The sequence below is a fragment of the Mytilus edulis genome, chromosome 6, assembly GCF_963676685.1.
Source record: "Mytilus edulis chromosome 6, xbMytEdul2.2, whole genome shotgun sequence".
Classification (NCBI taxonomy): Eukaryota; Metazoa; Mollusca; class Bivalvia; order Mytilida; family Mytilidae; genus Mytilus; species Mytilus edulis.
In genome coordinates this window covers 39,620,576-39,644,219 of record NC_092349.1, presented here as the reverse complement: position 1 = coordinate 39,644,219, position 23,644 = coordinate 39,620,576, and the positions used below count along the sequence as shown (strand labels likewise).

At 31.4% G+C, this 23,644-nt stretch overlaps 1 protein-coding gene and 1 long non-coding RNA gene across 2 annotated transcripts in view; one reads left to right on the top strand and one right to left on the bottom strand.

Annotated features, from left to right (window-relative positions):
- LOC139527628 (trichoplein keratin filament-binding protein-like) overlaps positions 1-23,644 on the top strand; it is a 38,155-nt gene that overhangs the window by 6,000 nt on the left and 8,511 nt on the right. Inside the window, exons 3-10 of the mRNA XM_071323160.1 lie at positions 1,397-1,505; positions 10,934-11,035; positions 11,668-11,724; positions 14,367-14,435; positions 15,315-15,488; positions 18,061-18,173; positions 20,105-20,171; positions 21,327-21,437. Of these exons, the coding sequence (XP_071179261.1) occupies positions 1,397-1,505; positions 10,934-11,035; positions 11,668-11,724; positions 14,367-14,435; positions 15,315-15,488; positions 18,061-18,173; positions 20,105-20,171; positions 21,327-21,437 (802 nt within the window). The remainder of the gene's footprint in view (positions 1-1,396; positions 1,506-10,933; positions 11,036-11,667; positions 11,725-14,366; positions 14,436-15,314; positions 15,489-18,060; positions 18,174-20,104; positions 20,172-21,326; positions 21,438-23,644) is intronic.
- On the bottom strand, positions 4,376-5,136 carry LOC139526088 (uncharacterized). The gene is made up of 2 exons (XR_011665122.1): positions 5,039-5,136; positions 4,376-4,674 (listed from the first exon to the last, which is right to left on the bottom strand). It is a non-coding gene; the product is annotated as an uncharacterized lncRNA (long non-coding RNA).

Below are 23,644 nucleotides of genomic sequence, written 5' to 3'. Positions count from 1 at the left end.
TCTTGGCAGTAATTGATGGTATCAGTTGTTTGTTGGCTTCTTGGAATTCTTCGTTTTTTGCTCGGTATAGAGATGGCGTGGGGTCGGCCCTGTGTGGTATATACTATACTGTAACATATTGAATCAAGGCCACTATAGATCTTAAAAAGATACCTTACATGTACTATAGCAAACTTATGTTATTCATTATATTTGACAAGGCTCACACAAGGTTCAAAATAAAAGATTCTTAGCAATCATGCAATAAGACTATTAAGATTGGGAATTGGTATTTGCTCTGTTGGGAGATAGTTAAACTTGTCGTTTTTTGTAGTATATACATGTACTTGCATTCATAAGGTGCATACCCGTACATGTATGCTACGGCCAGAATCACTTAAATTGTAGCCAAAAAAAGACACAAATCAATAATATAATTTAACAAAATTTATTATACACAAGTTTACAAGAAGTATTACACAAAAAGAAATGTCAACTTAGCTGTCAAAGTATGTCCAATCTTTTATCTTTTCTTCATCCCGAAATCTTCTCGGGAATCCAATCCAAGTCCAATACTAAGGTCATAATCTAGTATGATGTTGTTTGTAATATAAAGGTGTCAATCCAACTGCTGAGAATATTCATGTCTATCGATATCTTTGTCTATGTTTATGTCTGAACGTTTAACTTTAGTGTCTGTAAATAGTTGTCACGGAAGTCTCTAGAACACTGTAGAAAGAAAAGTTCTAGAAAACTGTAAAACGGAAGTTTCTAGAACAATGTTAGGAGTTTAAATAACGCATCATGATAATTCTGGAATCGTTATGTAAAGTCAAATTGAAAGTTCCAATCATTCCATCAGTATCTATGGTTGTTATGGTGATTTTTAAACTTTACAGTTATAAGATTATTTTGTACACAACTATTAGGCCAACATAAATAAATATAATAATTACAATATCATAACACATAGCATATCCAGATGACTCCTCCTTCAATCATATATTTTAAAATAACACTAAATCTTTGCATCTGTGGGGCATCATTTGTGTCTCCCAGACACAATAATATCTCAAAGAAAGTCCTAACTTTGTTATTATAATACAATTACTTCAGATTTGTGTGTAGGGACATCTTTTTGTCTAGTTTTACATTTTGATTTCTTAAATTATTGTTTTTTCCTTTGAAATATGTTTTTGATATTTGGCACATTGATGCCGCAGCCCATGATGATTTGTTGAGTTCCATTGAAGATGTCTCTGACCATAACATTGGTCAGGATATGATCTATATTCTACAAATGATTGCATTGTATACATTCCTTTTAGGACCACTGAGGACTACTGTTGCTTCTTTGTCATGTTTGTCTGACAGACTAATCCTTTCAAAATAATTATTAAAGTAAATCAATTTCCAGCATGGACAAATACAAAGCTATACAGGACAAAGATGAGAAGACAGAAAGGTTAAAGAAAAGGAGATTAAAGTTAGGACAGATGTTAAGAGAAGAAAGAAACAGTTGGGAGGTCAGTTTTATATTATCTTCATTAATATTTTTTAGGTGTCCCCTTTATAGATAATTATGGCATATAAAATTAGGAAATGTGGTAGAATTACTAAAATGTGACAAATTCTGGTAACTGTATTGCCTTCGACAATGAGCAAAACCCTATTTCTATATGAAAAGCTACATGATGGCAAAATTTGAGAAAACATGTGGCCTTGTTTTTACTGTAAATATCAATAAACAAACAAAAAAACACTGTAAACACATCATTCACAGGCTTGAGAAAAGGACTAAAAATAAGTATGAACTAGTTGTAAGTGACACCGCTATTCTAACATAATTGTATAGTACTTGTAGATTCATTTATTTTCATGGGTATCAATTTTCGTGGATTGCTGAAAACTTGTATATTCGTGGATATTTGATTTCATGGTTTTTGTCGAGCCTGCAACTTTTGTTGCAGAAAGCTCGACATAGGGATAGTGATCCGGCGGCGGCGGCGGTGTTAGCTAACTTCTTAAAAGCTTTATATTTTAGTAGGTGGAAGACCTGGATGCTTCATACTTTGTATATAGATGCCTCATGTTACGAAGTTTCCGTCAGTCACATGTCCAATGTCCTTGACCTCATTTTCATGGTTCAGTGACCACTTGAAAAAAAAGTTCAGATTTTTTGTAATGTTGAATTCTCTCTTATTATAAGTAATAGGATAACTATATTTGATATGTGCGTACCTTGAAAGGTCCTCATGTCTGTCAGACAGTTTTCACTTGACCTCGACCTCATTTCATGGATCAGTGAACAAGGTTAAGTTTTGGTGGTCAAGTCCATATCTCAGATACTATAAGCAATAGGGCTAGTATATTTGGTGTATGGAAGGACTGTAAGGTGTACATGTCCAACTGGCAGGTGTCATCTGACCTTGACCTCATTTTCATGGTTCAGTGGTTATAGTTAAATTTTTGTGTTTTGGTCTGTTTTTCTCATACTATATGCAATAGGTCTACTATATTTGTTGTATGGAATGATTGTAAGGTGTACCTATCTAGCGGGCAGATGTCATGTGACCTTGACCTCATTTTCATGGTTCAGTGGTCAAAGTTAAGTTTTTGAGTTTTGGTCTTTTTATCTAATACTATATGCCATAGGTCATCTATATTTGGTGTATGGAAATATTTTATGATCTTTATGTCAGTCGCGCAGGTTTTATTTGACCGTGACCTCATTTTCACGGTTCATTGCACAGTGTTAAGTTTTTGTGTTTTGGTCTATTTTTCTTAAACTATAAGTAATAGGTCAACTATATATGTTGTATAGAAGCATTGTTAGCTGTACATGTCTGCCTGGCATGGTTCATCTGATCTTGACCTCATTTTCAAGGTTCATTGGTCTTTGTTTAGTTATCTTGGACTTGGTTAATGTTAAGTTTATGTGACAGTTGTATTAAAGCTTAGCTTTATACTCAGGGATCTCCATGGCCTGTTTAACGATGGCGCCCCGCCATCGTTCAAATGTCTTGCGCCATCGTCAAATGACTCGCCCCATCGTTAAATTATCTTGCGCCATCGTTAAATTGTCTTCCGCCATCGTTCAAAACTTCATCATTTTTGTAGCCCGACGCCATTTTTTTATCAATTATAATCAAATGCATGTAATTGCATAACCCTTAGGCTTTTTATGTTATAATCCAACATAGTTCTAACGCCTGAGGGATATCCGGATTAAGATCGCTAATCACTTGTACCTGAGCTTGCACAGGTAGATCAACAAACCAGACACCCAGCTAACAATGTTACGTCATAATTACGTCGTGACAATGTCATGTTTTCGTCGCATTGACGTCAGGTTATTACGTTGTATTTACGTAAAAGTGTATGGTTTTCTTGACGTTGTCACAACGTCGTACATTAACGTTGTGGTGACGTAAAATAACGTTTCTACAACGTTATTCCTGACATTACAACAACGTTTATATCACGTTATGTCGATGTTGTCACAACGTCATACATCAACGTTGTGGTGACGTAAAATTACGTTTCTACAACGTTATTCCTGACATTACAACAACGTTTATATAACGTTATCAAAACATCATACATTAACGTTGTGGTGACGTAAAATTACGTTTCTACAACGTTAATATCACATTACGTCGACGTAATATACTTGCACTTTTATATTATGCTATAAAAAATGATCGTATATACACACACATAGTATCAACTGTGTTTGGGACCATGAGGTGACCTCTAGATGATATATGTTGGTGTTATTCTCTGAAGGAATTGTATATTCTGCATCATCATCTTTTTTTTTGTAGCTTCAATCGAACTACTGTTTGAACTTTCAGTTATTGTGATATAACAGAAATGAATCCTAGGGTCATCTATAGCTGAGTGGCTGCCTATTCGTATGCAGTTTTTGATAGTGCTTGTAAAAATAATATGCATTTATCATATATGTTACTCTATAAGAGGGATGTTGCCCCGGTCTCTTTAACCCGTCTTTAATTGCTGCCTTTACGATATGGGATTTGCCCACTGTTGAAGGCAGTACATTGACCTCTTTAGTTATTTTCTGTTTTGTTTGGTCTCCTGTGGAGAGTCTCGTTGGCAATCATAGTACCACATCTTCTTTTTTTTATATTTAATTTATTTCATCGTAGTATACATTTCTCATTAAGCATGTTCACGTTCTGAATATAATATCTGGATAGCTAAATACCCACCCATGAAAGTTATAAAAAAAGGTTTATGAAAAGTAAATAATGCCTGCAAATGTTTGCAACTGTCCTTAGTCAGGAATCTGATGTACAGTAGTTGTCGTTTGTTTATGAAATTTATACGCGTTTCTCGTTTCTCGTTTTTTTAAATTTTATATAGATTAGACCGTTGGTTTTCCCGTTTGAATGGTTTTACACTAGTAATTTTGGGGCCCTTTATAGCTTGTTGTTCGGTGTGAGCCAAGGCTCCGTGTTGAAGGCCGTACATTGACCTATAATGGTTTACTTTTTTTAAATTGTTATTTGGATGGAGAGTTGTCTCATTGGCACTCACACCACATTTTCCTATATCTGTATATCAAAAAGTGAAGAATTGATCGTTAACTTTGTTTATTTTAAATGTTATCCTTGGTCCCTGGTGGTGGTATTTCCGTAGCTGTTGCGATTATCCTCTTACAGTTGGTTCCTGCAATGACAATACAAAAACTTATTTGTACAAAAAGTTAAATTGTAATTATTCTAGGTCAAACATTAATGCAAATAAATACTAGATCTATGTAGCTGTGTGTAAGACGTGGCTTTTCCAAATCTCCTTGAAAAATACATAAACCACATAATTACATGTATATATTCAGTTAAATTTAATGTTACCCTTTATTGTCCCAAAAGAGTATCTTGATCTTCACAATGCTAGTTACAAATGCATATCTATTATAACAATTTCGTACTGAATTAAAAAAAAAACAACAACATAGAATACAAACAATAATAATTTTGGGAAATATTCCAATATAGGTTGCACTATACGGAGGAAATAAGGGTATTCTTACCTTATAGCGTGTTCCGCCTGGTTTTGGGGGTGTATGTTTTAGGGTTTCCTCAATCAATTCTTCAATATCTGATGTCCTTGCTGAGGGGTACATGTAGTTCTACAAAAATTGACATTAATAAAATTTGCATAGTGATATTAAATATAATTTAAAAAGAAACTGTAGACTGTCAGGGAGCAACAATTTAACTTCAAGGAGGGTCATGGTTTTTGCTTGAGTCAGTGAAGTGCAAACAATTTTATTTAATTTTTCAACGATATCAATAAATTTTTTTTTTAAATCTAACACTATATTAAAGGTATGGGTGGAATCTGGATTCAGAATATTTTTTGTCCTGTACTCGAACAGAATATTTTGTTTCATTAATTTGGAAATCTGAAGAAAAAACTCCATGAATTATGGTAAAGCTATTTATAGCTTGCTTTTAATCGAGATATTATAATCAGATCATAATTACTGTTTCACCGGCAAATAAGCCACTGCCAAAATAAAAAAAAAATATATAATTGAAAATTATGATCAATAAATGTATGTTTTACATTTACAAATTTGCCATATATATGTTCAAGACCATTGAGTATTTGGACTGTACGAGTACAGTCCGGACCGTATATACGTATACTCGTACGGTCCGACCATACGCGTGCGGTCGGACCGTATGAGTATACGCGTATTGTCGAGTACGAGCTGACCATACATGTTATTGGATTATATGGTTTACATTTAGACAACCATTAGAACAATCTTTATTTTTAGTATTACAAATTGTTATTATTACAATTAGATGGACGTATTTTTTTTGCGTTTAAATGTTTGCTGTTTATGCATGTTCCCTTGCATTTACATATTTGTTTCTAAAATTGATATGAAATAGTGTCCTTCCACATTATGTTTTCTTCCGATATCTTCAATTTCAGTGGCCACATAATTCAATTAATGTATTACTGGTCGACATGTGAAATAAGACATACAAGAAATTAACAGATTTAATTAGCGTGATTTTTTTAAATAGTTAAAATATAAAGTTTTTATTTCAATTACATTTGAACTTTTTTATATAAATTTTGAGAGTTAAGTTATCTTGATCTGTTTATATATGCATTTGCATTAAACTTGAACAACTTCTTTATATTAGTTCGACCGTATGAGTATTTTGAAAAAGTAAGCATACGGTCCAAAAACTCATAGATACGGTCTGGAACATATATATATAATACAGATTAATCGTTGACTATTTATTCAATCATTATATACATATAATAATAATAATTAAAGGAGTAGTGGAATGATTTTTTGGTAAATTATATTGTCCCTTGCAAAAATAAATAAATATAAATAATAATTTATTTTATTAAAGTGTCACATACTCGTCTACTGATGTTTATACATACAGATAATTATAGATTATCGTTGATCATCTCAACGAGATTGATTTTCTCGCTTGAGCTGGTACAGCGAAAGTGAGAAAAGCAATCGAGTTGAGATGACTAATGATAATCTGTTTATCGCTATTTTACCTATGACGACGTTGTCAATTTCATGTCAATTTGGTTAGCAACGCCACGTGGCCTCCTTAGTTTCTAGCGATAATTTTTCCATCTCAAGCGAGAAGCATGATATGAAAATTATCACAAAAAAAGATCAAAGAAAAAATGCACAAAATAGCGATAATATATAATATACATTGCACAATAGTAAGATAAGACAAATACCCAGCCTACATAGGCTTATGAGACACTATATACAAATATATACAGTGTACCTATTTAACAAATTTATACAAATTGTAAAACATAGTAAAATGTCAAAAATGTTTAAAATTATCCGGATTTTTCAAATAATAATAAAAATTAAAATATGTAATTAAAAAAAACACAACCTTAATTTAAAAACAGAAATATAAATATAAAAAAGAAGATGTGGTATGAATGCCAATGAGACAACTCTCCACAAGAGACCAAAATGACACAGAACTTAAAAACTACAAAGTTGATTTTTGTAAAAAATCTTTTGTATTTATTCATACTAAATTTTTATCAGTTCTTTAGTTTATGAGTTCAATGCACAAGACTTTATATTGTAAATACACTTGAGTTATTTTCAAGGTATGCCATCACTGTGTCTGTATATAAAGTTAACATGACATGGCAAATACATACAACTGGTAGCTTGCTATCCTGACCTGAATTAGTATCAAATTAGCTACACGTGTGTAAGGTTTCTGCAGACGAAATGAGCAAAAGTTTTTTGTAAAAATAATTTATAAAGCAAGAGTACAACAAAATTTAATTTATTATCTAGGCCTATCATGTCTCTCTTCTAAAATGGTTTTATATATTACATCATGCACGTAAAACCAGAATAGTGGTGCGATATGTATAAATTATCGGGTTTCTACATGCTGACATCGTAAAATATCAGCCCCAAGGCACAATGTGAACCTTTTTGACGAGCGGTTGATATTTTCCGACATTTATACGAAGAAAACCCGCATTGTCACGATTGTGACGTTGCTGTCAAATAAATTCACCTCTCACATCATTTTGCACATTGTGACGTCGCTGGTAGTGATAATGCTTGGAGCACAAAAATCATGCTTGAAACACCAAATCCTGTATTTTGACATATATACCGGCCTCTCTAACTTTTGACAATCACTTTTCCATTGTGGCGTCAGATGTTTTGTTTTATGACGTCAAAACTTTACGGGAACATCATTCTGTTTCTTTATAATAAAAACTTTATAAAAAGTAAGAAGAAAAAAACAACAGTTAAAGAATACAGATAAAATGTACTTACGTTGAATCTAAGTGTAGTGGCTTGGTGAATGGCGTTTACTTTGAATATGACGTCATCACTTAAATAGCGTCACAACTAAAAGCCCTAACAACGGAACCAAAATCGGAAACGTTACGGTATTTCTGTATCTTTTTTTAACATGAATAAATTCGTACAGACTTCGTCCCCTTTCACAGGTAATGCCTGCCTCATATCAAATATTGTTCATTAGTTCTACCAATACAAACAAGACAAATTAAATCTAGTACATAATAAAAGAAGAAATTTTGCTATTGTAAATTTTACGGATGTCGACAATTACGTTGCTACAACGTTTTAATTACGTGATATATTTGATCGATGTACAGTACATATTGCAATTATTTTTATGCCCCACCTACGATAGTAGAGGGGCATTATGTTTTCTGGTCTGTGCGTCCGTTCGTCCGTCCGTTCGTTCGTCCGTCTGTCCCGCTTCAGGTTAAAGTTTTTGGTCAAGGTAGTTTTTGATGAAGTTGAAGTCCAATCAACTTGAAACTTTGTACACATGTTCCTTGTGATATGATCTTTCTAATTTTAAAGCCAAATGAAACTTTTGACCCAATTTCACGGTCCACTGAACATAGAAAATGAAAGTGCGAGTTTCAGGTTAAAGTTTTTGGTCAAGGTAGTTTTTGATGAAGTTGAAGTCCAATCAACTTTAAACTTAGTACACATGTTCCCTGTGATATTATCTTTCTAATTTTAATGCCTAATTATATTTTTTACCCAATTTCACGGTCCATTGAACATGGAAAATGATAGTGCGAGTGGGGCATCTGTGTACATTGGACACATTCTTGTTTTATTATTTTTTATTATTATTCCGATGTATTATTGATGACAAAAAACATGGTTCCTCTTTTATTATAGCGTAAAAATCAACTTAATATTTTATCGACCAAAAATATGACGACGTTGCTATAACGTCACAGATACGTGACAGATGCGTCGCAATATGACATTGCAACAACGTAATATAAACGTTATTAAAAACAATAAGGCAGCAACCATTTGATTTTCTGGGGGGGCTATGGTTTTTTTTTCTGTGCAAACTTTTTTTTTCGCCTTTGGCGAAGAACAATCTATTTTTTTAGCGACAAACCGAAGACAATTTTTTTCTTTCAATTTTAGCATTACATATAGTGGCAGCTGAGGGTGAAACAAACAATTTTTTTTACTCAGGGTCCAAAACAAATTATTTTTTTCACCAAAACCTGGAAACAAACTTTTTTTCCAAAAAAAACCATAGCCCCCCCCAGAAAATCAAATGGTTGCTGCCTAATAACGTTGTCCTGACGTCGGTTCTACGTCGTATCTGACGTGACGTAAAATTACATTCTCACAACGTTGCAACAACGTCGTACTAACGTAACGTCAGTCATGACCTTCCAGCGACCAATACATAACGTCGCAAGGACGTCATGTGTTTCCTGGGCAGGAGAATACTATCTGAGGATAGACGATCCATTTGTCGAATTAATCAACTAAGTTCAGCAAATGATTATGATAATTTAGATTAAATAAATAAATTAATAATCCAGTTACAAAGAAAATAGTTTAACAAGTCGAACACGTGCTTTATTTTGACTTACGCAATCAGCATCCCCCTTTTTTAAGAAGTACAAAATAAGACGCAAAACAGTAAATATTATTTCATCACAAATAACTCGAGTACTGCTGTAACAATAATTTAGAATGACTTTAAAAGTTTAAAAGTAAAAACTTATAAATATTTCCTGTAAAGAAATATCGTATCGTAATTCCGAATTCATTTCGTATATTACAATCAAATTGATACATCCGCGTTTCCGGTTTCTATTCAGACTCGAAAGATGCATGTTGCACAGCATCAATATGTCAGATAAAGTCATTAAAAACCTTTTCATTTGCTTTACAAATCTCTTTAACCTTTTACATAACCCGTACGAATCGTTTTGTTGTTGCTGCAAATCAGCCATACCGGTAATGAGTTCTGAATTTGACAGTGTCCACGAAAAATAAGCTCCACATCATATGATTTTTAACCCCCATAACAATTACCAAAAAATACAAGAAATCTACATGGGGACCTTCATGACAGCTTTGGTCATTCTCGACTAAGGGGGGGACCATGAAGACTTGGCATTTGAATGGTTAAAAACGGCAATAAATGAACATATTGATACTTTAATTCTAGAATGAAAATTCAAATAAATATAATTTAAATAAGCAATGAATTAGCATGTTCACCATTCCTTGTACGGAGGGATAAAATACTTCCGATCGCGCTACACTACAGCGTAGACACGGTTTGTAATGGTGAAAGTTCCTCCATGGTTCAATTTTCATCCATGGAGATCCCTGATACTTAGGACTATCAACATAATATTAATGATTAATATAGAAGGCGAGACATTTCAGCGTGTGCACTCTTGTGTCAATCTCTATGCAAAGCATATTGAAAATATGATATTCATTAATCATTTGAAATTGTGGTTCACCTGTACCCATGAAACCTTGGTAGCCAACAAATAATAATGAATCCACAATAATAACAGTAGTTTATCTATTTAACTACATGCACCTGTATGAAATTCCTGTACAATCAAGACTTTATTCAAAGGTCTAACTACATTCAAATTAAGTGGATAACCTTTTAGAATATTTTTTTTCAATTAGTTTATTTGGATTGTCACTTGATTTACTAGTGAATTCACAGAGAAACAGAAGAGCAATGTCAAGTTTGTCCTTTACATCTACAGCCCTGCTCTACACCACCAGACATAACAAGTACAAGTGAACCTACTAGATTTCTTAAGCTACTTTCATATATTTTACTGCTACATTGAAACATGTTTAAAGCCCTGACTGAACTGTTAGATTGTTCAAACATTCATTGATGAAATTTATTTATTTGGAATTATTTTTATGGTTTACATGTTCCATTAAGGAATATTTCCATTAGTGCAATAAATTTATATTCAAGTGTTAAAAAAAAAGAAAGAAGGAATATTTCATTCAGATTGAAAATAAGAGTATGATATTTTACACAGTCATTACAAACCATGTTTATGTTAATAAATTATTATGTTACAGGCAGAACTGAAAGGTTTTTCCAGGGATAATTATAGTCGACTAGAAGACATGAAAGAAAGAACAGATACTTTGAGAAGTGCTAGGGAAGAAAAACGAAAACAGGTTTAACCAGTTATTATAATAAATTATATCATTTGTTTTTACTAACACACTTTGTTCGTTGTTTTTTTTTTATTAATTTTCTTTGCAGTGAACGTCATAAATTTTAATTAAAAAGTCAAGCAATGGAAATTTCTGTTATTAACAGTTGGTTAATCTTAAATTAGTGTCTTTTACTATTGAATAATGTTGTTCAATCATACTATTTCTGATCTCCCTGATCTTACACAGAAAATTTTATCTGGCCTAAGCCACAACTCTGTATTTACCAGTGGATATTGTGATACCCTGTAGGCTATGATAGTAGCAGTGCCATTACGCTTTCTGGTCTTGTGAATCCTTCTATTATTTTGCCTGTCTGATATTCCCCTCTTCTGTCTGTATCAAAATTAGAGTGATATTTCAAATAGTTTGATAAAATGTATCCAGTCATAATTTCAGCAATTATAAAAGCATTTTTAAAAAAATCTTAGATTTACAGTATTTTTTTTACTTTTATACAATATGCCAGATTATAATTTTCTCTTGCATCCCAAATTGAATGAGATAGTTAGAGTCTATGATCCACTTAGCAAGATTGTTAACTTGTTGTTTCATTTGTTTCTCTATAATCTGCAATTACTTTTACATTACAGTTGGCAGAAGAAAAATTGTATGAATATTGGAAACTGAATAATCCAGACTTAAGAAGGGTATGAAGTTTTTTTTATTATGGGCCCAGTTTTCAAGTTGCTCCAAATCGGGTTCCATAATTAAACTTTGTTTGATTTCAACAAAAATTCAATATATGGGGTTCTTCAATATGCTGAATCTAACCATTTATTTAGATTTTTAATATTTAGGACCGGTTATCAAATTGGTCCACATTGAGGTCTAAAGGGTGCAAAATTGAACTTTATTTGATTTCATCAAAAATTGAATTCTTGGGGTTCTTTGATATGATGAATCTAACCATGTATTTAGATTTTGGATATTGGAATACCACAAAGGGATGGTAATAATTGTCTTTGGGAGTTATGACTCAAACCATTAAGGAATAAGGTGCAAAAAAGGGGGAAAAGGGTTTCCAAGTTAATGGACAATTACTTAAGGTGGTACCTAACACTACATGGAGATAACTCTGTAAAATCAGCCTAAACGTTTTAATAACGTTGTGTTGTAAAGGGAATAATAAGCTTCTGAAAGATCAAAATTGGTGTTTGTCAAACTGCTGTATAACCAGTGTAATTTTTCTGATAAAACGGTTGGTTCAAAATTTTTGAAATTTTTATATTTTTGTTAAAGGGTCAAAGTAAATACTTTGTCAAAATTTTATCAAAATTAAACATCATAGCCAAATTAGTTTTAGTGAAAGTGTTAGGTACCACCTTAAGTACAAAACATAATTTAAAAGCAGTGTAAGGTTGGTAATTGAAACTCATTTTAATAGTTCACCTAAACTGCTCTTAAATTATGTATGTTTGAAATTTGCCAAAAACTTTGTTATTAATAAATTTCATTGGAAATTTGCCAAAAACTTTAGTTTAATGAACTTCATTGGAAATTTGCCAATATAATTTGTTGCATTGGAGTTATCTTTCTTTGTCCAGAATAGTAGTTAAATCAACTTAAATCATTACTATGACATTTTATATTTTATGATGTATTTAAATGAGTAGTTATTGTTGAAAACTTCATTAGAAATTTGAATTGAGATCATTTTTGGAATAAGGGAAAGGGGGAGGTGAAAAAAAAATTGGTGGGGTTCAATTTTTCTTATTTCAGATTTCAGAAATGAAAAAGAAAATTTCTTAAAATATCAAAGGATTAATATTCAACAGCATAGTGAATTGCTCAAAAGCAAAAAAAAAACATTTTAAGTTCATTTGACCACATTCATTCTGTGTCAGAAACCTATGCTGTGTCAACTATTTAATCACAATCCAAATTCAGAGCTGTATCCAGTTTGAATGTCGTGTCCATACTAGCCCCAACCGTTCAGGGTTTGACCTCTGCTGTCGTATAAAGCTGCACCCTGTGGAGCATCTGGTTACCATTAGCTTGAAAACGAGTCATGGACCCCTTTTATGAAAATGACATTTGGCTTGATTATGTGGGAATATAAAAAAGAAGATGTGGTAAAATTACCAATGCAACAACTCTCTGCAAGAAATCCAATGGCACAGAATTTAACAACTATAGGTCACCGCACGGCCTCCAAAAATGAGAAAAGTCATACCTTGTAGTCAGCTATAAAAAAAAACCTAAATGACAAATGTAAAACAATTCAAACGAGAAAACTTACAACCTAATTTATGTACAAAAATTCACAAAAAATAAATATGTTACACATCAACAAACATCAACCACTAAATTACAGGCTCCTTACTAGGGACATGCACATACATACATACAGGTGGCGAGTGTATATTTAACATGTTAGCGGTATCCCAACCCTGCCCTAACCTGGGACAGTGGTGTAACAGTACAAAATAAGAATAAACTATAATAAATTGCTTCGCCTAGCGCAGCTCGATACGACCACAGAGATCCAACCCTCAACAGTTGGGTCCAAAATGAACACAATATTAGCATTTAATACAGGTCTAAATTTGGATTGTAATTAAATATTTGACACAAAACTGGTTTCTGACACAGAATAACTGTAGTCAAAGAACTTGAAAATGGTTATACATGTATGATCTGAATTTATATTCAATTTTTTGCTTTTGTGAAATACACTATGCTGTTGCAAATTGACCACCTCCCCCTTTTTTTTCGCAAAAAAAAAAGACAGATTTAAAGAAATTTTCTTTTTAATTTCTAAAATCTTGAGACTTACTTATACTAAAGTTATTGTGCAAAAACCAAATGACATGCACCATCTACGACACGGATGATGATGTGATACCAACATATGACCGCAATTATTTTTTTCTGGAATATAAAAATTAGATAAAAAAAATGGTTTACTTTTTTTTAAATTGTTATTTGGATGGAGAGTTGTCTCATTGGCACTCATACCACATCTTCCTATATCTATTAACTCATCAGATGGATTCAAATAGAAATACATCTAACAAAAAAACAGAGTGGACATGTTATCCCAACAACAAAATTACAGTATAGTTCTATACTGTCCATGCTTATAGTGATTAACAGCTGCTGTCAATTTATTAATTAATCAATGATTGACGATGATAAATGCGAGCATTAATTTCTGAATTTGCTCTTAAAGTTCAAGTGAGCTCTAAGTAGAAATCTTAAATGAAAAATTACATTAACAAAGAGAACAATAATGGCTTTGCAATTGAGCTATGAAGTGTACTGATAAAAATTACTTACTTTTCAACAGATTGAGTCAGAGCAGTTAAAAGATCATGTGGTTGGTAAATGGAGTGGACAAGTAGAAGAAAAAGAACAGGTATTTTATATATCTTTATAATTATACATTTCCACTTACAGACATTATATTTTGACCAAGTAATAAGGGAATGTTAAGTACTCAGGATCAGAAACAGCCCAAACTATGTTTTTCTGAAAGGAGTATCAACAGTTTTTTTTTACCACTTTTTCATCAAGAATCCTTTAACCATTATCATGATTGTAACAACATTATTCTTAACACCATAAAAAGTAAAAAATGAGAAAGGTATACCGTAATTGGGCTTGTATAGTTTAAACTGGTACATAGTCTGCTCCCCACTTCCCCACGAAATTTCAGGTAAAAGGTAAAAAAAAACTGTTAAAAAAGGTCTAAGAAAACTCTGGTAATTTCAAATCTTATGTGGTCGTTTTCTTGGAAAAAACTGTTTTCCATCATCAAACAGAAGCTGAAACTTCATTTAAAACTTTTTTTTACAAAATAAGGGATAAGTTCACCTGGGATGCCAAAACATAAAATATATGATGCAAGGATAAATTTTATTTATCCATGAAACCAATTTTTATCCAATCGAAATATGTAGAAAAAAACTGTAGTGTTGTGAGCTTCTGATGTCATTTATATTATATAAATAAAAATAGACAATTTTCTTCCATTAGAGTCGATAGATTTTTAGGGTTTCACAACAGTTAATAGTGCAGATAAAGAATTTCAAACCATTGATATTTCCATGGTGATGCTATCATGTAAATTGGTTAATCATTTGAAACAAATGTTAATGTATATACTAATTATATTTGTCCTGACCATCATGTGAGGTTCAGTTAAACCTTGACAAAAAATGCTTAAGACTTGATATGAAATAGTTTCAATAAAGAACATGTGTATTTATAAAGTACTAACATCTTATAATTTTAGAAATTAGATCAAGAGAGAAGAGAAAAGGAAAAGTTTGAAAAACAAATGGAAGAGGAGAGGTTACAGGCTTTAGCGTCAGAAAGACAGAAAGAAGAAGAAAAATTGCGAGAAGAAATAAGGATAAAAGATATTGTACAAGAACAAATGTATGAATTAAAGGAAAGGGAACATGAGGTAATTTATGTTTTTTATGCAATATTTTTTTTCTTTTCTTATTTGAAAACTAGAGGGCAACATTTCTTCATCAATAGACCACAGTCTACAAAATATATATCAAGCACACAGAAAGAAATTATTGGAACAGTCCAATAAAGCATTGTATGCACTATATAGAAAGATAAGAAATATTGCAATACCCGTAGATATACAGCTAAAGCTTTTTGATTGTCTTATCCTGCCTATAATGATTTACTCTAGTGAAGTATGGGGATTTGAAAATAAACAGGGATTGGAACAGATGCACTTTCAGTTTTGTAAAAATATTCTGCACGTGAGGAAAAGTACGCCAAATTTTATGGTTTACGGGGAACTTGGTCACTATCCCATTGATATTACTATTAAGCTATCTATGGTTATGTTTTGGAATGATATGTTCTCAAGTGAGAATGAATTATCTAATACTTTATATAGACTTATGATACTACTTCACCAGAGTAAACCCACACATTTTAAATGGGTTACGTACATTAAATCTATTTTTGATGAATGTGGTCTTACTTTTATATGGAATGATCCAATACCTATGAATAGAGAAATATTGAAATCTCTTGTCAAACAAAAACTTGTTGATCAGTTTATACAACAATGGTTTTCTGTAATTAATAATTCTTCAAGAGGGGAATTCTATGGTAAATTCAAAAGTATATTTGAATTAGAACCCTATCTACTTCGATTGGGAAATACTGATAGATTGTATATGGCTAAATTTAGATGTTCAAATCTTAAATTCCCAATTGAAACGGGAAGATGGAAAAATATTTTAAAAGAAAATAGGATATGTCATCTATGTAATCAAAATATTGGCGACGAATATCACTATTTGTGTGTTTGTTCTCATCCTAGTGTATCACTTCTTAGACAAAATCTTGTACCTAATTATTACTTACAATATCCTTCAAGGCAGAAATTAATCGGTTTACTTTCATTTTGCAACATAAAGGTGTATAGGAAAGTATGTACTTTCCTTAGAAAGATTACTTATTAGTTGTAGATGCAATTTTTATATATTTATATAAATTTATGAACTCACAATCACTGAATAATAAGAAAGAATTCTGTACATATGTAATCCTTTAAACTCAATATGTAATATATATAATCTCAATGTCATGAAAATCATGTGCTATTATCGTACACTACTCTGCTGTCGATTTATATGTATACTTTATTATGTTTTGACCTCTTGTACCTGCTGTGTCTGAGGAAATAAAATATTTCGACTGAGTATAAAGAATGTGTGAATTTAACAGAAACAATCAAAGACCTGCCAATAAAACCTGATTCTTCCAAAAATGAATGAAGGTTATTTTAATTAGGCACTTGAATTGATCACACAATATAATTAATGAAGGTTATTTTAAATAGGCACTTGAATTGATCACACAATATAATTAATGAAGGTTATTTTAAATAGGCACTTGAATTGATCACACAATATAATTAATGAAGGTTATTTTAAATAGGCACTTGAATTGATCACACAATATAATTAATGAAGGTTATTTTAAATAGGCACTTGAATTGATCACACAAAACAGCTTTGTAACTTGGGAAAGTATATACATTTCTCTTTTAAATTAAGAAACAGTTTATTGTAATAAAAGATATTTTGTATTGATGAAACTTCTGACGTCATCTATTGTTTAATATGCATATTGTTTATATTGTTTGTAATATGCCATATGTATATACACTGTACATGTACTTGATTATACTGATGAGCCGTAAGGCTCAAAGTTAATAAAGAATATAGAATTAATGAAGGTTATTTTAAATAGGCACTTGAATTGATCACACAATATAATTAATGAAGGTTATTTTAAATAGGCACTTGAATTGATCACACAATATAATTAATGAAGGTTATTTTAAATAGGCACTTGAATTGATCACACAATATAATTAATGAAGGTTATTTTAAATAGGCACTTGAATTGATCACACAATATAATTAATGAAGGTTAAATAGGCACTTGAATTGATCACACAATATAATTAATGAAGGTTATTTTAAATAGGCACTTGAATTGATCACACAATATAATTAATGAAGAGTTATTTTCATTCAGTTAATAAAATTATTACATTAATACAAATTCAAATACTATTTTCTATATTTTCCAATGTCCAACAGATAACCAAGATGATACTCAACTTATTTTAAATAGGCACTTGAATTGATCACACAATATAATTAATGAAGGTTATTTTAAATAGGCACTTGAATTGATCACACAATATAATTAATGAAGGTTATTTTAAATAGGCACTTGAATTGATCACACAATATAATTAATGAAGAGTTATTTTCATTCAGTTAATAAAATTATTACATTAATACAAATTCAAATACTATTTTCTATATTTTCCAATGTCCAACAGATAACCAAGATGATACTCAACTTATAGGTTTCCTGATGAACTGTTTGACTGGGTGTGGAACACATATTTTTTAACATGTTTAAATCCTATCAAATTAACTTTGTAAATTGTTTACTTTTAAATGAGACACATGCTATAATTACAGGCAAGGATGTTAAAAAGAGAACAGGATCAGTTATTGAAGGAACAATGGGAGTTAGAAAACATGGAGGAAGAAAGAAAGGAAAGAGAAGTTCAACGTAAACAAAGAGAAGTAGGGTGAGTTTCATCAGTTGAGTGAAAATTTATTTGAAGACATGTCGGTGCCATATAGTTTTACCTTTGTCCGAAATTCCCATATTCCGTCATTCCGCAACAATCCATTATACAGAGTTTTTTTTTAAACGCCTTCATATATTGGGCTGATTTTTTATATGTGTGTTAACCATGATGAGTTACAGATCAAGATAAAGTTTTGTTCCGCTCCACTATTTTTTGACGAAATTACTGGCTTTGGACTTTAATAAATTGTTGAAAATCACAGTTATACAAAAAAAATTTCTAAACGCCTACAAATATTGGTCTGATTTTTGGTATGTGAGTTAACCATGATGAGTTACAGATCAAGTTTAAGTTTTGTTCTGCTTGGCTAAATTATGCCAAAATTGGGGGCTATGGACTTTGATAAATTGTTGAAAATCACAGTTATACAGACTTTTTTTCATAACGCTTTCAAATATAGGACTGATTTATGGTATGTGAGTTACCCATGATGAGTTACAGATCAAGTTTAAGTTTCCTTCCGCTCTGCAATTTTTTGCTGTAATTTCGGCCTTTGGACTATGATACATTTTTGAAAATCACAGTTATACAGACCTTTTTTCTAAATGCTTTCAGATATTGGGCTGATTTTTAGTATGTGAGCAAACCATGACTAGTTACAGATCAAGTTTAAGTTTTGTTTCGCTCTGCTAATTTTGTCCAAAATTTTGGGTTTACAACTTTGAAAATTGTTGAAAAAAAGTAAAAACACAAAAATACTGAACTCTGAGGAAAATTCAAAAAGGAAAATCAAAAATCAAAAGGCAAAATCAAAAGTCCAAACACATCATTCAAACGAATGGATAACAACTGTCATATTCCTGACTTGGTACAGGCATTCTCTAATGTAGAAAATGGTGGATTGAACCTGAAAATCACAGTTGTACTGACTCTTTTTCTATATGTCTCCAGATTTTGACCTGATTCTTGATATGTGAGACTACCATCATGTTTGTGTCCACATGTGTTATTGAAATTGCAGATCTTTCAACTTTTTAATGCTCTGCTAATTTTGGCCAAAATTATGAATTTATAACATTAAAAATTGTTGAAAATCACAGTTATACAGACTTTTTTTCTATACGCCTCCAGATTTTGAGCTGATTCTTGATATGTGAGACTACCATCATGTTTGTGTCCACATGTGTTATTGAAATTGCACATTTTTCAACCTCTTGAGACGGGGCCATTCGTGTCGCTTTGACACATCTAGTTAGAATAATAATTAATTGTCATTTATCGATATGAATTGTTCATATTCAAGATATTTTATCAGCTACTTATTTCAATTGAATAGTATTTATGATTTTTTTAAAAGCCTAATTGTTTGCACAAAGTACACCAGCAATGTGGAAAGCAGAAAACAATTGTACATGTTGATTGATTAGATAGACAGAGATAATTATTCTATAAACTTTAAACAATAAAAGATCAGCAAAATTTACTATAATTTTACAAAATGCACAAACAACAAAGAACAACATATAAACTAGAAAAATCACTGTATTTGGCATATCTCAAATCATGCAGAGATTTAATTTCTAGCTTGTTTTTTCTGAAAATTATGATGGGATTTAAATTTTTAGGGATATAAGTTATTTTATCAAATCCATACAGCAGATATAAAACAGTGAAATAAACATCAATGGGATGTCAAGCACAGAAGATTAACAAAAAGCATGACCATTTTTCTATAAATATTCAAATAATATCATTTATTATTTCACTGAGTAGTGAAAATGTCTTTAATTGGCAATAAAAAAAAAGTTTATAGAAACAAAAAACCATAGATAAACATGTACTTATTTTCAATTGTAGGGGAGGAATGATAGATCATATTATGTCTTTTTTAAGATTTCATAGAATAAGTTTATTTTATTGTTATATAGAAAGATGCTGCTTAGGCAACACAAGACACAGATGATGGCAAAGTCCAGAAGAATTTTAGAAGAACTGGTAAAAAGAATTATTATTATACCCCTTCTTCCCCACCCACAAATATTTGGTGCTGACATTGAGGATAGGATCCACACTGTCTGTTCATCTATCATTCATTGACAATTGCTGTCAGTCTCTCTATTTGTCCATGACAAATGATGAATTATAAATAAATAACAGTGTTAAAAAGTATAACTAAAGTTTGATTTGTGATGATTTGTCAAAGAGGATGGATAGCAAATATTTTACCAGAAAAATCCTAATATCTCATTTTAAGTTTTCTGTCTGAAATTATTTGACTAAAAAAATACTTATACCTGTTAAATTACAATTGAATGTTGTCATCTTGATTGGCACATGCACCTTAAAATATATTTATCTAGCCTCTATAATTAGAAGGTCATTTTATTCAATTCATACAATAGGAGTTGATCAATGAGGCTGCATGCATTGACTTTTACATACTCAATTGTTCTTCCATGACAAAAGTGATTGAGTTCATATCTATTAACAAATGAGTTGTGTTGGATAGAAATCAACCGTATGCCAATGTATGCATACATATACATGTATAAGTCAAATCGACCTTATGCCAATGTATGCATACATATACATGTATAAGTCAAATCGACCTTATACCAATGTATGCATACATATACATGTATAAGTCAAATCGACGGTATGCCAATGTATGCATACATATACATGTATAAGTCAAATCGACGGTATGCCAATGTATGCATACATATACATGTATAAGTCAAATCGACCTTATGCCAATGTATGCATACATATACATGTATAAGTCAAATCGACCTTATGCCAATGTATGCATACATATACATGTATAAGTCAAATCGACCTTATGCCAATGAATGCATACATATACGTGTATAAGTCAAATCGACCTTATGCCAATGTATGCATACATATACATGTATAAGTCAAATCGACCTTATGCCAATGTATGCATGGATATACATGTATAAGTTGTTGATTTATTGAAAATACAAAATAAAAATGATTCTTTCTGTAGGGTTCAACTCGTATCAACTTAATTTTTAAACAGTTAAAGACTTTGCATAGAATTTAAGAAATTAATTTCAGATATTGTGTTTCTAAGAAAATTTGTTAACATTTATAAGTGCATTGATTAAACTGATTTAAATTTAGGAACAAGACAGACAGATATTAGAAGCTATGGCGGAACAAGAACAGGAAGATGAAAAAGTACAGACAGCAAGGAAAGAAACAGCCAGAGCAGATGCAGCTTGGATGAAACAGGTTTGTAACACTTCATATTTTTCAAAGAACTGTTAATTTTTTTTATGGATTTCAATGTTTATAAATTGTTAACTCTTGCTGTCCAAAACCTGGTTGACTCAAAATTTAGAACAAGCAGAAATTTCAACAGGGTCCTGAACTTTGTTCCATACAATTATATGTATTTATACTCCTGATGAGTTGATTTTTTTTTTTTATCTCAAAATAGATTTATGGTCCCAAGGTTAACAAAATCATATTCATTGCATTATTTATAGTTGAACCATTACAAAAATGTCAAAACATGATCTCTTGAGATTTTAATTCATTTACAAATTAATCTGACAGTACAACTGTAAGTAAATTCTGGTCATTGAACACTATTGATTTATGACATTCTTTTCTCTTGAGTGTTTACCTAAGATTATATTTGATGATCATACTATATAATTAGCAATACATTGTTATACATTATTTAAAAAGAATTAAACTCTGTTTGATGCACCAATGCCTGTGTGAATCATGTCGATAGAGTCCCTGAAGTGGATACCTTAGTATGCAGGGTTCATATGATGAAGACATAATCTTTCAATCAGTTTAATTAAGGTCTGGAGCTGGCATGTCAGTTAACTGTTAGTAGTCTAATGTTATTTATGTATTATTGTCATTTTGTTTATTTTCTTTTGTTACATATTCTGACATCGGACTCAGACTTCTCTTGAACTGAATTTTAATGTGTGTATTGTTATGTGTTTACTTTTCTACATTGGCTAGAGGTATAGGGGGAGGGTTGAGATCTCATAAACATGTTTAACCCCGCCAAAATTTTGCGCCTGTCCCAAGTCAGGAGCCTCTGGCCTTTGTTAGTCCTGTATGATTTTTTATTTTAGTTTCTTGTGTATAATTCGGAGTTTAGTATTACGTTCATTATCACTGAACTAGTATACATATGTTTAAGGGTGCAACTGAAGGACGCCTCCGGGTGCGGGAGTTTCTCGCTACATTGAAGACCCATTGGTTGCCTTCTGCTGTTGTCTGCGCTATGGTCGGGTTGTTGTCGCTTTGACACATTCCCCATTTCCTTTCTCAATTTTATTGTCAAATTATGCAAATGAATGCAACATTTAAATAATACTCAAAATTATCAACAACACTTCAAATGGTCTGCAATTTTATTTGCTATGGTCTACATGTTTTGCCTACAAGGCAGGCTTCGTCAGCACAATTTTCATTCAGAAATTAATTACTGAAGTACTGAAAGTGGTACATTGAATTTGACGTAGTCATGGTGAGATGAAAGGTGGAGAAACAATTTGCAGGGATGTCAAATTGTTTCATTTTCAGCTGCTTTAAAAAATATATATCAGTTCACCAAATAATGGACATCACACTAAACTCTGAAACATATGAATGAACCAAAATGAAAAAAACAAAATTTACAAACAAAACCAGAGGTTCCTGAAATGTGGTGGGGTTAAACATGTTTTTGGATATTTTCACCTCCCCTCTAGCTAAAGTGGAATTTAAAAAAAAACACCCCCCAATATGCACAGTAGAATTCAGTTTAAAAGAAGTCTATAAGGAGTTTATTTAGTACAATGTTAGAAAAGGTCACAGTAAAAACTAAGCAAAATGACAATGATGAACATTAATTAACAACAGACTACTAACAGTTACATACATGCAAGCTTCAGACCCCAATTAAATTGATTGAAAGATTGTGTATATATTCATCATATGAAAATCTAGCACAATCAGTCCTGTTAGAGGTTTGATATTATATCATTATCATATACTTAGACTAAATAACATATAAATTTTACCGTATGATAATAGCCTTAAATTGACGTAAATTCCATATTTTTCGAATTGGTGCTTAGCGGGCTGATATGAAAAGTTTATCACATGCTTTGATTGTTATCACATGCCTTTCCGTAACGTTATCACATGGCATTCTGGTAATACTCTGCCAATTCCGGAAAAAAAAAACCTCAATGCTACGTTTTCAGTGAAAAACATTAGAAAGTAGTGTACAAAACAATTACTTGAATACTGGAAAGTATATAGATTAAAATAATAAAATAATAATAATAATAAAAAACAAACAAACTATTTAATAAATACATTTTTTAAGTTTTTCTGAAACATTATTTAGAAAGTTTCTTTAAAAAGTTGACTTTTCCAAACAATGATCATTAGATGTATATTGTTAAATTATTTTTTTGTCG